At 31.5% G+C, this 15,198-nt stretch overlaps 2 protein-coding genes, 1 long non-coding RNA gene and 1 other non-coding gene across 4 annotated transcripts; 1 reads left to right on the top strand and 3 right to left on the bottom strand.

Moving 5' to 3' along the window:
- Positions 1-1,043: 1,043 nt before the first annotated feature.
- LOC116404588 lies at positions 1,044-3,055 on the bottom strand. Its single transcript, XR_004217511.1, has 2 exons — positions 2,561-3,055; positions 1,044-2,122 (listed from the first exon to the last, which is right to left on the bottom strand). It is a non-coding gene; the product is annotated as an uncharacterized LOC116404588 (long non-coding RNA).
- A 5,963-nt stretch (positions 3,056-9,018) lies between these two features.
- Positions 9,019-12,396, top strand: LOC101206221 (small ribosomal subunit biogenesis GTPase RsgA 1, mitochondrial). The gene is made up of 5 exons (XM_004144147.3): positions 9,019-9,942; positions 10,578-10,799; positions 10,912-11,106; positions 11,212-11,405; positions 11,969-12,396. Exons 1-5 carry the CDS (start codon positions 9,223-9,225, stop codon positions 12,150-12,152), a joined length of 1,515 nt encoding a protein of 504 aa, XP_004144195.1. The 5' UTR covers positions 9,019-9,222; the 3' UTR covers positions 12,153-12,396.
- A 423-nt stretch (positions 12,397-12,819) lies between these two features.
- On the bottom strand, positions 12,820-14,897 carry LOC101206455 (60S ribosomal protein L17-2). Its single transcript, XM_004144148.3, has 7 exons — positions 14,769-14,897; positions 14,620-14,656; positions 14,421-14,461; positions 13,540-13,770; positions 13,350-13,452; positions 13,192-13,259; positions 12,820-13,088 (listed from the first exon to the last, which is right to left on the bottom strand). Exons 1-7 carry the CDS (start codon positions 14,769-14,771, stop codon positions 13,020-13,022), a joined length of 552 nt encoding a protein of 183 aa, XP_004144196.1. The 5' UTR covers positions 14,772-14,897; the 3' UTR covers positions 12,820-13,019.
- LOC116404852 lies at positions 13,862-13,990 on the bottom strand. Its single transcript, XR_004217950.1, has one exon. It is a non-coding gene; the product is annotated as a small nucleolar RNA snoR74 (small nucleolar RNA).
- Positions 14,898-15,198: the final 301 nt, after the last annotated feature.

Here is a 15,198-nt window from a genome sequence, read left to right as displayed (position 1 = left end):
TTATTATTTTTAGGATATTTCCAAAAAAAACCATAGAAAGCTTTTTTAAAATCAAAGATATAATACTAAAATTATATTTTGTGCAAAGTTCTTATTGTTATATATATATATATTTTTTGTGGAAGATAATTAAGATGAAATGACATAAAGTAAATGCTTCCTTTATTAATATGACGAAAATTTTTGACTTAGAATCCATATTTTTTTAATAATTGATTGACTATTACACATATATATAGATTGTAACCTTCTGATGTGTATTTAGACCTTGATCCTTTCAAACACCGACAAATTTAGTATAGGATCAGGGAGTTCGAATTTTCCCTCAACTTTATTGTCTTTTTATAATATGTATAAACAAAACCAAATAATATTTAATATTTGTAGGCAATTTAGTGGTAACTATGCTTTTCAGCCCTCCTTCTAACTAGAGTTCAAGTCTTACTTAGGTGAGTTTCTTTTCAGTTTTTTATTTTTTCTCTAAGTTACAACTCGAAACCCCCTGTTACTATCTGCCACTAGTTTCAAATTATCTATCTATATTGAAAAGATTATACAAATAAGGGGACAAAAAGATATATAGTTTAAATTAAAAATATATATTTGAGTTATTGTTTTTTACAATATGTAAATTGTAAATTTTATATTCAACAAAAAGCTTTTACTCTACCAATATCGGTAAAAGTGAAAGATTTTATATTATAAATTTTAGAAATATTAATCAAAATAAGAGTTGTTAGACTCCATTTTTTATCCTAATAAAATTTTAAACTACGAGACTAAAATCATAATTTAATGACCAGTTATCGTCTTTTAGTATGAACTCCACTAAACAATTATATTAGAACCACTACTTATCTTTGATATATAATGACGTTTTAATGAAAATAAAGAATATAGTGTATCTTTAATTAAATAAGTGATGATAGAACAAATTGAACATCTAAACTATTGACGATGAGTTATATAGTTGTAACCTATACTTTAATAATCGAATATGGTATTTAACATTGTTGAATATGATATTTATACAAGAAAAGCAATGATAGAAAAGGTAATATTCATTACATCAACTGATTAACATATCTAATAAATGTTTACTAACTTACTATATCAACTAATAAATGAATCATAACATGTATTTAATTGGTTGAGCTATGTTTGTAGTAGCATGTACGAGGGTCGAGGTTCGATAACAATTATTTTTATAATAAAGCATAATATTTAAATGTAAAAAAAAATCTAATTATATAGCAAGGAATAAAAGATTGGGTTATGATATATAATCAAGAGGAGGGGCCAATGTTCTTAATTGTCCACACGACTATATAATATATATCACAACATGAATACTTTGTTCTCAATAATTGGAGGCATTAAATTACAAAATTGTCCCTAACTCAACTTCAATAAATCCCATTCATAATTGGAAAAGTTTTAAAAAAACAATAGGGGAAGGAAAAATAAAGATATGGGGAGAGAAGAGGAGAAAAGGGAGAAAGGGAAAGGATCCTTACGTATGGTCAAATTTGGTGTTGATTACTTAAATTAAATGCTAATAAATCACATTTCATTTACACCTCCAAACTTTTGACTTTATTAAAACATAAAATACTAATAAACCAAACTTTATGTTATTTCCTATATTTCAACCCATGAGTAAAAAGAATATGCACAATAATCTAACAATCCGGACTATTAATAATAATACATATGTGGACGTATATATATAATTCTATTATTTCTTTAATAAAAGTAAAGTTGTGAATATTTTGTTAAACGATCGTATGGAAGGTTAGTCGATCGTGTAATAAGTAAAAAATTGTTTGAAGCTAGAAAGCTAAACGATTGTGTAAGACGGTAAACGGTCGAATAGAAAGCTAAATGATTGTGTAAGAGGGTAAACGATCGTATAGAATGTCGTGAAAAACTTCATAACACACCTTTTTGTAAAATATTTATTTATTGATATAATTTGTTTACAGTGAAAAACTAAAGTTAAATCCATAAATTGGTGTAAAATTGAATCTCTATATCCCCATTGACATTACATTATAAACGTTTCATAAGATATAGCAACGTGGCCAATAATTCCCACACAAAAAAACCGTTTTGGAAGCACCTGAGAAAGACAAGAAGTGATTTTCACTAAAATTCATTCAGGGGAATTACCACAAACACTTTGTGTGCATTCTGATTTAGCTTCTTTAGTGTCCTCACCAAATGGATTCCCACGGATTGCTTTATTTTCGACTTTAGGAATGCTATTTACGAATATTGTTCTCACGGGAATTATCACAAACACTTGGTGGGCACTCCGTTTTCATATTAAACAAAACAACAAACACACAATAAGATCAAATTCCATTTTAGATTTTTTCAATTAAGTTCTGCTGTTTTTCTTTGTTGTTTTGTTATTTTGAAAACAAGAGAGCTTTTGAAGTAGTAGTATATTTATACGTATCTGATCATACAGTTTCTTTGTTCAAAATATTTGTGCTTGACAGTGATTACCACGGCAATAATGAAAACAAGAATCAATCAATCAAACAAACTCTACCTGGAGTTAACTCGTATGGTTGGTTAGCTGCAATTCCGTGAGCCTTGGACCTCGGATTTTTTTGTTATTTTTCTTGAGGTGAAGAATTATGAGTGGAAGGGAAATTTTGGTTAAGAATCAGAGAAGAAAATGACGGAAACGGAGGTGGGAGTCGATGGCGATCGGTGCTGGAGAGTGGTGAGTGGTGAGTGGAGTGGTGGTCGTGAAAGAAAAGGGCGAGAGGGTCAAATCAAAATTGGAGGAAGGGGTTAGGTGGGGGCTTAGTTGAAATTGACGGCGTATGGCGTGAAATGTATAATGGCAACGGTGGAGGGGCCCATTTGGACGGAATAATTGTAGCGACCGCCATTGATGGAGCTTGCTACGGCTTTTCTCAAGGCCCCATTACTGTGATAGGAACAATACGCCTTCAACCCATTCCTCTTCTTCAACATTATTATGAATCTCTACCTCTTTCCACAATTGGTGATGAGATGAGATGAGATGAGATGTTGACGTTGGGGGTTTTAATTTTATTTACAAATATTGAGGAAAAAATAAATAATTTCTGAGAGATATACATTTTCTATTTTTCTCGTACTTAAATTTTGTTTCTTAATTGGAGTGAGAGCTTATTAGACTATTAAAATTGCAACATTTATTAAAGGTTTAGAGTAGAGATTGTAAACATTAATCTAAACTTTGATATAATTTATTGGAACTGAAAGTTTACTGTCAAAATTAATAAAACTTAAAAATATTTATATATTCACTGACAAATGTGTTAATAACTACAGGACGTTTAATTCTAACTTAAATAACTTTTAACGATATCGTTAAAAAAAGTTATATTAAAGAATGAAATTTATTTTAATATTATAAATTCTGAAAAACCCATAAAATATTAGAGAAATTATTATAACTAAAAAATAAATTGAAATTGTTTACTACATATGACAAAAACAACTCTAATGAATTACCACTCTAATCAACTTTATAGAATTGAATGATTTTACTATATTTTGTAAATAGTTTTAATTTTTTTTTGCTATATTTAAAAAATATCACTAAATATTAACGATGGTTTCTTGCAAGCTCTTAAATCAATATTAAAATGTTGTCCCAAATTGGTAAAGACATTGAATTTAAATTACAATAACTTATTAATTAATTATCGATATTTTTTTATGAATCTCTTTTAAATGGGATAAAGTTAATCTTTTTTTAAAAAAATATATAATATTTTATTAACAATATATAGTTATTGATAGACTTCTAAGTTCTATCAATATTTATCAATGCTATTAATGTCTATCAAAATTTATCATCGATAAAAACTAAAATTTTACATTATTTTGTAAATACTTTCACCAATTTGTCATTTATAACATAATTTTCTTTTATTGTTGTTGTTGTTTTCTTTTACTAAAAAAAGCTTTCTACAAATACTTTTACTCTTTGCTCCACAACCCGTATGATTTCAACGAAATAATTTTACAAATTTAAGCAAGTGATTAATCCTATAGAAAGTTAAAATATGTGATTATTGATTATAATATTGAAAGTTTAAAGTTTAAATTTAACTCCAAACTTTTATAAATATGTTCAAATAAAATATAGGACGGAAAGTTTAAATCAATACAGTTACAAAAATTACACTTATAAAATATGAACTTTGAAATGGATAAAATAATTAGTATAGAATTCAAAATTTAGGGTTAGAAATTAATATATTTATTTTTTTAAATTAAAAAGAAAAAAATATATAAAAAATATTACTTAAACGGGAAAGGGAGAGAACGGGACGGCAACTTGGAGGTTTAATTATTGGATAGGAAAATTTTCAATTAAAGAATTAAAATGATTTTTCCTTTTCATTTTTTTAATAAAAGGAAATATATATATAAAAATTGCTTCCGGCCAATATGGACCGTTGAATTGCATATCGGTAGGTTTTGAGTCTTTTTGACCCAAATTGTTTATACATAAATGATGGGTACGTCTCATCCATTAACAATGGAATAAATACCATTCCAAATCCTAGGGGAATACAATTATTTTATATTTTCATTTTGTAAACTCTTGTATTTAATCTTTATTTCTATTTATAATTAGATTTAATTGTCAACCCACTTATAAAATATAACGTAGAGACTCGCTATATCAATGTGTCAATGTATAATATCATTATAACCTAATTTTAAATTAATGTATAATATATATTCTAAAAGAGAAAGGCAGAGACTCGTTAAGTGATCTTTATTATTCTTACATGTGTTTAAACTTTTAAAAAGAGAAAATCAATTACTTTGACTTATAAGATATGTATGTAGTTTTAGATAAGTTGACGACTTGGATCCACCTCAATCCTCTCTTCAATTGCAAAATTCATGTCCAAACAAAAAGTAAAATAGTTTTTGTTAGATGATGTATCGATCTAATAAGAATGGTAGAGAGAGAATGTTGAATCTTATATCTTAATCACTATTGACTTTGTGTTTTGAGTTAGTCCACGTGTAATAACGAAACAACAATGAAAGCGAACGAAATGTATAGGAGAAATGTGAGAGAATGAACCACTCATTTCCAAAAGAAAAATATTAATTCTTATTTTTCGTCGTTTAATTTGAAAAATGAGCATATCATCAATCGCGAAATGTTTACCTTATTAGTTTTCTTTTCAAAACTATATTAAGGGTAATCTAACCGATGATAGCTTTGTTGAGAAAATTTCTAGCATATGATGTAAAATAAAACTACAAGTGAGACCTTGTCTTTGTTTGTAAAAGATCACATCTACCGATAAATTCTTGAAGCAGAGCTAATCTAGATGGTTAAATACTTGATTAACTAATAAACATGTTATGTAAGTGACCGAATCTAAAATATAATTTTATTCTAAATTATAGAGATCATATAATAATAATGATAACTTAACGATTTAATAGATATACAAAACTTCAAAGTTAAGAAACACGTAGAAAAAGGATAGTTGATTTTTTGTTTCTCTTGAATGTCACATCACAAATACAAAATACAAAGCAATAGATCATATTCTAATAACAAAAAAAAAAGAAAAAAAGAATTAGGGACATTTAGAATAAAAAATTTAATCACAAACTTTTGAATTTGAATATATTGAGTTAATGAAATATAGAATCCACGTTTATTAAATTTGGGAACAAATGCACAACAATTTAGCATTAAGAAAAAAAATATAATAATAACAATCAAATACAATTTTGTATTTAATTTAGTTTGTAGTTATTAGTTAATTGACAATTGATATATGATATTGGTGAGTGTTTGGTTGAAGAAAAATAATTTAGGGTTCAATAACATTGGTCAAAGGTATGAGTTTGTTTAATTTTCTTAATCTATACTTTATATTTATCTTCAAAGTTCAATCGTTTCATTTATCACTTTCTTTTTCTTTAAACAATTTATCATTTTTTCTCTCTCTTATATTATTCCTTATCTTTTATCATATTTTCAAAACTTCATGTTGTAAGAGATGTGATAAATGAAAAAATTTATTGAGTGTTCGTGTTTATTTATGGCATCTATCTATATCATGATATACTTATATATATGTCATATAGAAAAAATTTCAGGCTGTAAGAGATGTGAATCTGTCTGTCCGACGAATTTCTTGAGTGTTTGTGTTTATTTATGGCATGAAACAACTCGAAACATGGGTTTAACTTATTGATACGTTCTCTAAAAGCCCCCTTGAATACATTTGATTTCTTTTTTACCGACAAAAACTCGTGCTCGAAAATAAATATACATATATATATATATATATATATATATATATATATATATATACATATATATATTTTTTTTTTATTTCATTTTCGAACATGGGTTTTTTTAGTCCAAGTGTATCTTGTTTTTACTACGAATTATTTTCCTTGGTTAACAACAGTTGTAGTTTTTCCAATATTTGCGGGTTTATTACTTTTCTTTTTCCCTCATAGAGGAAATAAAGTAATGAGATGGTATACTATATGTATCTGTGTACTCGAGCTGCTTCTAACAACCTATGCGTTTTGTTATCATTTCGAATTAGACGATCCATTAATCCAATTGATGGAGGATTATAAATGGATCCCTTTTTTGGATACTTACACTTAGTATGTGTCATGTTATACACTTCTTTAAAAAAAAAAATGGTGTAACTTACCGACATTCATAGTAAAGTCTATGAATATTAATAAGGACAAATTTATAGATGAACACGGAGATTAGTAAGGAACTACTAGAATACTCGAAAATTATCAATGGAAAGTCTTATCAAACATTTATTACCATCATCCTAATCATTTTTCTAAAACTATAAAATTTAAACAAACGTTACTAAAAGTTTTTGATTTGTTTCAATTTGGCACATGTATGATTCTAAAATATTTATTTTAATAATTGAACTTTCAAATTTAATTAACTTCAAATCAAGCTTTTAAAAACCTACCAACTAAGTCCTTGAACTTTTAAAAAATCACCATTTTGGCTTCGAATTTCATTTAGTTAATAACAAATTAGGCCGTTTAGAAAACGTATACTAACATGTTACTACACAAGCATAATATGAAAAAATAACATAATAATGATGAAAATAATTGTATATGTATGTATATTATATATATATATATATATCACAAGAAATAAAAGACAAGAAGATTATAAATAGGAAATGAATAAAATTACATTATCCTTTTAGTTGAATAAAATAGATAAAACGTTATTTAAAGAAAAGAAAAGAAAAGGTTTGAAAAATGGGTGTAGCTTAAAACCAATAAAAAGTGGCTTCACGGGTCTCGAGAAGGTATATATATATTTGTGTGTGTGTGTGTGTTGTTAGAATGGTCAAAATTGCACAAACGTTGATAACCCTCGACCTTAAACCTCACTCCAATGTGGCCTTTCCAATTTCTTAAACAACCCATCACCAACCAACCACACCTTATCTATTCATGCTCTTCCTTTCTTTATTTATAAACTTTTCCATCTTTATATTATATATAACTAATACATTTTTAATATTATTATCTATCTCGGTCGAAAAAAATATTTTTCTACCTCTTTTATACCCAAGTTTATGCTCCTCTTTTCACATCACCCGTCAACAAAATTTTATTGCGTAGTGAAGTGATTGATGCCTTGAAAGCAATTGTTGCGTGGTCTTGGTGTTAATTATGGCGCTCCATATAGCTAATAAAACACTATCATTGGAACGAAAAGACAATTACTCAAAAGAGAATGGATAAATGAAGGCTTAGAATAAGAAAGTGTGTGTTATTCAAGATGAATATGGATCTTTATATTTAGGTAATATTGAAATTTTAGTTATAACTTCAAATTTGTAATGTTAAAACGTTTTCAAAGGCTACAAATAATCAAATTAATGCATTCTAATAGTTAAAATTCGGTTAAAGAATAAAAAGAAGAGGTGAGTCTTGGTAGTAAACCTCCCAAACAAATGCTAGACAAGATACATCTTTTTTAAAAAAGTTATTTGTAGTTGGCGAGAAACTCGTCATTTTCAATATTTTAGTCGAGAATATATGTCTAAATTGGTAAACTTATGTTTAGGTGATAGTAGACAACCGTTTTAAATGTTTAATACATAATTGCTATCTAAATATTCAAGTTTGCATCCTAAAATTTCTAAAAGTTAGAATGGATATCCAATTAGATCTTCAACTTTTGTATTTATTAAATATAAATTTATGTTTTATTAAAAAAACGGGTTAAAAGTTTAACGATCTACTAAATACATATAAACTTTTCAAAAGATACATCTAAAAGAAGTTGAATGATATTAAAAATGGAAGGCCTAACATTTCTTTAAGTATGATTATCTTTTTTGTATTTATTATTTATGATAAGATGTAGCCCAACGTCGATTGACATATCCCTTTTTATAAAGGTTAGAGGTTTGATCCAAAAACTTTCTTTGATTATTTGCTTCTCAATAATCTAAAGGTAAAAAATCGTCTGCTAGTGTGCACCAATCATATGATCATTCTTTATTCCCACACCTTCATTCCCACCATCCACAATTTTCTTTACTTAATTTATACGATAAAATCTTACATGTTAACAATCGTGTCATTACTAGAAAACAAGTATAACTTAACTAATGTATAATAAGTATTAACCACTTACTAGTTTGTGTTCCATATTATCCTATTCATTGCTTAGTTATTTCTACAACATGAAAACAGTAATAATCTTATTCATGTTGAATTTTATTATATTTGCAAATCCTATCTCAAACATACGTGTCATTGCAAATGGAGACCCCTCTCTACATTATGAGAAATGACCCACATAAAAATGGGCCTGGCTCATCATGAAAAAGCGCCAAAATAAACTGGACCTGGCAACAATTCATAGATCTTACCCTCGGCCCAGTAGAGCCCATTTCATTCAAACGACAAGTAGTTTTAAAGAGAACGACAATCATCTTCGCTTGTTCTCACTGAAATTCCTCCATCTTCATCGGCAGTTGCTCTATATTCAACGGTGAATAAGATAAAGATGTCTTAAACTTTCCATTTCGAGTTGATTCTGAGCTGTTCTACTTAGAGAATTTGTTTGTGTTTTGGATTTTGCTCAATCTCAGAAGTTGATATCTGAATTTGCAAATTCTTTCTCGAATCATCTTGCTCACTCTTATGGCGATCGCTTCCATTTCTATGCTCCGTCATCACACCGCCGCTATAGCCGCTACTTCATCAATTCCAGTCTTCGGTAATGTTCTCCGTCGAGTCTTCAACTTCCGCTGCTTCTCAATTGTTGCCAAACAGCATAACCCTAACAATGTCTCCAATAAACCTCCGCCAAGCAAGAATCTACTCCGAGCTAAACATACTTTCAAGGATTATTCATCTCTTGCACCGGTTCTCTCTCCTCAAGACAATCCTCCTCTCTCCGAATCTCAAGCCATCGGCACCGTTGCTGCTGCTCAAGCTAATTTCATGCGAGTAATTGTTCAGACGCTTCCTTCTCAATTTTCCCAAAGTCCGAACGATGATTTGGAGCGTTCTGGTAGCTTGGAAGATGATTCCTCCAAATCTTCTATGCTTGGAGTTGAGTTGCTGTGCGTGGTGAAGGCTGTGCTGAAGAAGATAAAGAGGAGAGTGTTAGTTGGAGACAAGGTGGTTGTTGGTTCCATTGATTGGGTGGACCGCAGGGGAATGATCGAGAACGTCTTCCAAAGAAGCTCGGAGATCCTTGATCCTCCGGTGGCCAACGTGGATCATTTGCTTGTGCTCTTCTCCATGGATCAGCCGAGGTTGGAGCCGTTTACACTTACGAGGTTTCTAGTTGAAGCAGAGTCTACCGGCATTCCACTGACGCTGGGTCTCAATAAACTGGAACTCGTTGATGAAGAGGTTGTGTTTTCAATCTTCTACTTAGTAAATTCTTTGATTACTATTTTTAACGCTTATACTATATCCGATTTCTTTTGCGTCATTCGCCAATACTTTTCCTTGGGAGGAATAATCTCTAATGTAGCAAAATGTTATGCATTAATGATTTTTTGAACATCTGAAACTCAACAAAAGCAATGAAGGTTTAATCCTATGAGAAAAAAGGCTACACTTCTAATGATGTACTTCTAGAATGTAGCTATGGTAATACAGCAACTTTTGGCCCCTTTGGAGACATCCGATAGAATTGGAAAGAAATAGGGAAGATCAGCACGGGTCCTGCACAAATCAAGAACATAGCAACTTTCGATTCCAGTAATAAGGAAAAAATGAGGTTCAATTAAAGCATTTGATTTAGATCCACTGATACCACTGGTTTGTTGCTTTGTTGCTTTGTTGCTTTGTTGTCACCCTCTTTCTTTTTCTCATAATATAGTGCTTCTGCCTTCAACTTGTGATTGTAACAAGGAACTTGGTTCTCATTGCTTGTGATATTGCATGTAACTTTGAATTTTCTAGGATTGATCCAACTTTGTAATATTTTGGGATGCATTCCATTTCTTAATGCTGATAGTGGTTAGCAATGGCATATGCAGACACTAGTTTCCTGGAAGTCCAGGCTGCGTAGCTGGGGATATGATCCCCTTTTTTGTAGTGTTCAAACCGGGGCTGGACTCGATTCCCTTGCATTTATTTTGAGAGATCAAACCACAGTTATTGTGGGTCCAAGTGGAGTTGGGAAATCAAGTCTCATAAATGCTCTCAGAAACAGTAACCGTGCTACTGATGCTTCGGACACAGATAATTGGTTTGATCCGGTGTGTTTGATCATTCTTCCACTATTAACTTTGTATTGGTTAACATAGTAGTTCAAAGACTTTTGATCACTTAACTTGTAAGAGTGTCGATGTTTTTTTGGTCTATTTACAGATTCTTGGTAGCAAGTGGTTTGAGGAACAGCGTGTTGCAGAAGTTTCGACAAGAAGTGGTAGAGGGAAGCATACTACTCGTCATGTTTCTCTTCTACCATTGTCGGGAGGGGGATATTTGGCAGACACCCCTGGTTTTAACCAGCCCAGTTTGATGAAAATTACCAAACAATCTCTCGCTCAAGCCTTTCCAGAGGTTTATACTACTTTACAATGTTGACATTGATTGTGATGATTTTTAATATCTGCCATTAATTTGAAGTTCTGTTGTATTTCTTGGGTTTAACTGAATTCTCGACAGATCCAGAAAATGCTTCATGCCAGTGAACCTGCCAAGTGCTCTTTCAATGACTGCTTACATCTTGGCGAACCGGGATGCGTTATTAAAGGAGATTGGGAGCGATACCAGTACTATTTCCAACTTCTTGATGAAATCAGAATTAGGGAAGAATTCCAGTTGAGAACATTTGGAACGAAAAGGGAGGGCGATGTAAGGTATGTACATTTTAGAGGTTGTGAATAATAATACGCATATTTTGGATCCTTTATATGTAGTTGAGGGGGTGGTACATTAACTATAATGCAATGCTTGGGGGTATTATTTCATTTGAATATCCTCTTCCAATTTTAAACAAGTTGCAACCCTGAACATTGCAAGGGAAAGTCTGGAAATGTTGTTTATACGTACCCTTGATCTACTAGCAATAGTGCCGTAGACGGTAGACTCGTCCATTTATAAACAAAAACAGGAATCCCATCATCATTGATTTCTCTAAATACGTATCAACTTGATATCCCAGTAACTTTCGAGGATCTTACCTTGTGCATCAAAGATTACTAATCACATTTGGTAAAATATTATGGTTGCAGCTATGTTTTGTACATCCATTTATTGATGTATTGTAGCACATCCAAGACTCAACTGTCAAATGGACGAGTAACTCTAGAACTTGGTTACGTGACCGCCGTGAATGACAATGTTGCTTAGCTAGCTCAAAATCTTAATTCCCATATGAATCAAATCTGAAACAATATAATGGTGGAACTTCTCTTCGCAGGATCAAGGTTGGAGAGATGGGTGTTAAGCAAGCAGAGCCAAGGTTGGAGCTAAAGAAGCATAGGAGACAATCTCGTAAGAGAGTGAATCAGTCGATACTTGATGAATTGGATGAGTTGGAAGACGAGGACGACTTGGAGGAAACCAATCCCATTTTGAGGGCAATGAAGAATGAAAACCAATAGAGAGCATAAGCCATCAGCTGCATATAATCCTCCCAGTGTATATACTTCACTTATAACCCCTGTTTGACTTAACATGATAAACAGCTTTCCTTAATCGGAAATGAGCCAAGAAGATGATGTCTTTGCTATGGTGATTTGATACCAAACCCATCAAGTAAGAACTTACTGAACTTCTTAAGATTTTAAACTTCAATTCTTAGTTATAATGGATCCATCATGAAAATTTGTTCCAAATTTTAACATAGATTTCTGTACATTTTGAAATGAATGAATATTTGGTAAAAATCAAATTCAATGACCTATTTTTCCGATGTGCATGTTAGAGAAATTGCTACAAGAAATTAGAGGCTATGATCTGTCATATTTGATTTGGATTTTGAAATGGACAACCATCTATTTTAACCTGAAAATAAAAGTATTTTAAGGACTATAACAGAAACAAATCATGCCTAAATATATATATATATATATATAATTGAATTAAAAAAAGCTTACATAGTTAAATTAATTTGTCAGATTAATTAGGAAGTCAAAATTGCTAAAAGTTATAGTAGTGATTTTGAAAAGGTGGTGTTTACAGTTTTAAGAACAATTTCAAGGAAAGTCATAAGAAGCTTTGGTAAGCACTCAAACAACTATTCCAAACCGGCCTTGTGTAATCAAAGAATGAACGCAAAAGTACGAGAATGTGATTTAAACTTGAAGAAAATTGAACTACGAAAGGTTCCAAATATAACATTGTCACACAAAACATCTAAATAATAATCCCTCGTTCTATATAGTGATCTGATCAATAATTAAACTCACTTCAAAAAGAAAAAGAAATGGCACAGCAAAAACCCACAACAGAATTTCTACTTAGGCCATTCAAGAGGAAGCGCCGCTACGGATAGCTTGACCTTTCTTAGGTTTGCCAGTCGCCAGCTGAGTCTCGGGCTGTAACAACATCATGAATTACAACAAAATAAGAAATAGGTCTAAACAAAACTATCCTTTACAACACAACGGTGAAAAAAGTAAATATTGATATATATGATACCTCCTTCTTCACAGGTTCTTCCTTTTCAGACAAAATCAGCTCAATATGGCAAGGAGAAGACATGTAAGCTGAAAAGCAGATAGCAAAAAGTTGGAGATTAGACAGAATAGTTTGAAGTGAATTCATACAAATATAAGTAAATTGTAATCAGAACATACGGTTGATTCTTCCATGAGCACGGTAGGTACGACGCCTTTGTTTCTGAGCTTGGTTTACCTGGACGTGAGATACGTGGAGCAAATCAACATCGAGACCCTTCACCTGAAAGAGGAGAAATAATTATGAGCAAGAGGAGTTAAAGATAAACAACAGTTAATGGTAAAGTGCAACAGAAAAAGAAAGACATACTTCAGCATTGCTCTCAGCATTCTTAAGCAAATCAAGAATGAACTTGGCAGATTTGACGGGCCAGCGTCCTTGGCCATTGGAGTGCCTGTTCTTTGCCTGAGCAGTTCGTCCAACACCACCACAGAAGCGACGGAAAGGAATGGCTTGTTTGTGGGCAAGTACATCCTCTAGGTACCTCTTGGCCTTGGCCAGTGGCAACTTTCTAATGGCATGTGCAGTCTCCCTTGTGTTCTATAATATGTGAAATGGAAAAATTGTGATGAGTCCGAGCAACGGAAATTCGGTGCTAAAATATGCAAATCAAAGTACAAGCTTAGATATGTAATGTAGCATCATTTACTGAACCTTCAGAAATTATTGTTTACAGAGGTTCACCCAATAACAATGCATATAATTTCCCTGAAGTTTACGAGAGCCCTGTTCACTAAAGGCAACAGAGCCCTGCTTTTATCATCAGGTTACACAAGTCTAAGATAAGTTATTTCTTCACCTAAGAAACTTATACTAATCTCATCAGAATAAGTCATCACAAGAATAATACCAACATTAGCTCTCTCAAGCCTGGAAAAATAAGAAGCTCCTATACGGAAACCGATTGTTACGAGAAAGGAATGTCTTAAGATGGCGTCAAGAACAAACACTATTATATTTTCACTTAGACCAAACGATTACTTGAGTCAAAGAGAGAATATGGTATTGGATCGAGTATATTTATACATTTGGTAGACATTCAATAACACAAAGGAGCACATCAAAGGAAACAGACAATTATGCTCCAGAAAAAAAAAATTAGGATCCATAACCAAAATTGGAGCATAAAAATACCCTAGGTGATTGTTAATCCAAACGACAACAGAGCAACGAAGTGGAATAAAACCTACCTTAAAGTGGACTCTGAGGTCCGAGCCACGGGCTTTGCAGGCTGAAAGGAAGAACAACTGGGTGTCAGTACAGGGCGAAAACATCTCTGAAGTAAAAAAAAAAAACTCAAACTAGTATGCAACAATCACATCAAATGCAACGTTTTGAATAGAAATCAAAGAAGATCCATAAAAGAAAAGTGTGGAAAAAGAAAAATACACTTGGTGGGATTGTCTGGTTCCCTGGAATACTTCACCTGCAACAATGAACAAAAACAGTAATATAAGATTAGTCGCTAACTTGAAACGGAGATAGGCATTGTTTGGAAGGTGAAATCAAGAAGAGAGAAAAAGAAGAAGAAGAAGAACCATGGCGACGGCTGCAACTTGGGGTTGTGAAGAAACAAAGTTGGATTTGGCCGTGAACGGAGGAAGAGAAATGCTTGAATTAGGTTTATAAGAAGAGAGCGGACAAACTCTACAAAACCCTAAAAGAAGTCAATGTGGGCCGAAAGACTAATCCTAATTTTGGGTTTGGGCTCACTTTGGGCTTGGTCCATTTTTTATTTCCGGAGATGTGGTTTTTTAGTAGTTTTTTTTTTAAAAAAAATAACAAACTATTTGCTATAATCAAGACAAAATTATTATTTTTTTGTTATGAAGTGTGATATTTTGTTAAATGTTTATTTTTAAAATTTCTCTATTTATTTCTTTTTTATCTTTACATTATTATTTATTGTTTTTTTAGACCATTTTAATGGCTATTTTAATATGTACATTCCACTTTAAGAGTCAAGTG

This window comes from Cucumis sativus, chromosome 6, assembly GCF_000004075.3.
Source record: "Cucumis sativus cultivar 9930 chromosome 6, Cucumber_9930_V3, whole genome shotgun sequence".
NCBI lineage: Eukaryota > Viridiplantae > Streptophyta > Magnoliopsida > Cucurbitales > Cucurbitaceae > Cucumis > Cucumis sativus.
Note: the sequence above shows the minus strand (reverse complement) of the source record. Positions and strands in the feature narration are given on the sequence as shown.

Excerpts from the sequence above, each read along its gene's own strand:
- LOC101206221 (XM_004144147.3), top strand. The coding sequence starts at position 9,223 with ATGGCGATCGCTTCCATTTCTATGCTCCGTCATCACACCGCCGCTATA. Across the intron at positions 10,800-10,911 it reads CAGATAATTGGTTTGATCCG|ATTCTTGGTAGCAAGTGGTT; the intron begins GTGTGTTTGATC and ends GTCTATTTACAG. Across the intron at positions 11,107-11,211 it reads TCGCTCAAGCCTTTCCAGAG|ATCCAGAAAATGCTTCATGC; the intron begins GTTTATACTACT and ends AATTCTCGACAG.
- LOC101206455 (XM_004144148.3), bottom strand. Across the intron at positions 14,462-14,619 it reads ACCAGACAATCCCACCAAGT|CCTGCAAAGCCCGTGGCTCG; the intron begins GTATTTTTCTTT and ends TCTTCCTTTCAG. Across the intron at positions 13,260-13,349 it reads TGCTCATGGAAGAATCAACC|CTTACATGTCTTCTCCTTGC; the intron begins GTATGTTCTGAT and ends TCTGCTTTTCAG.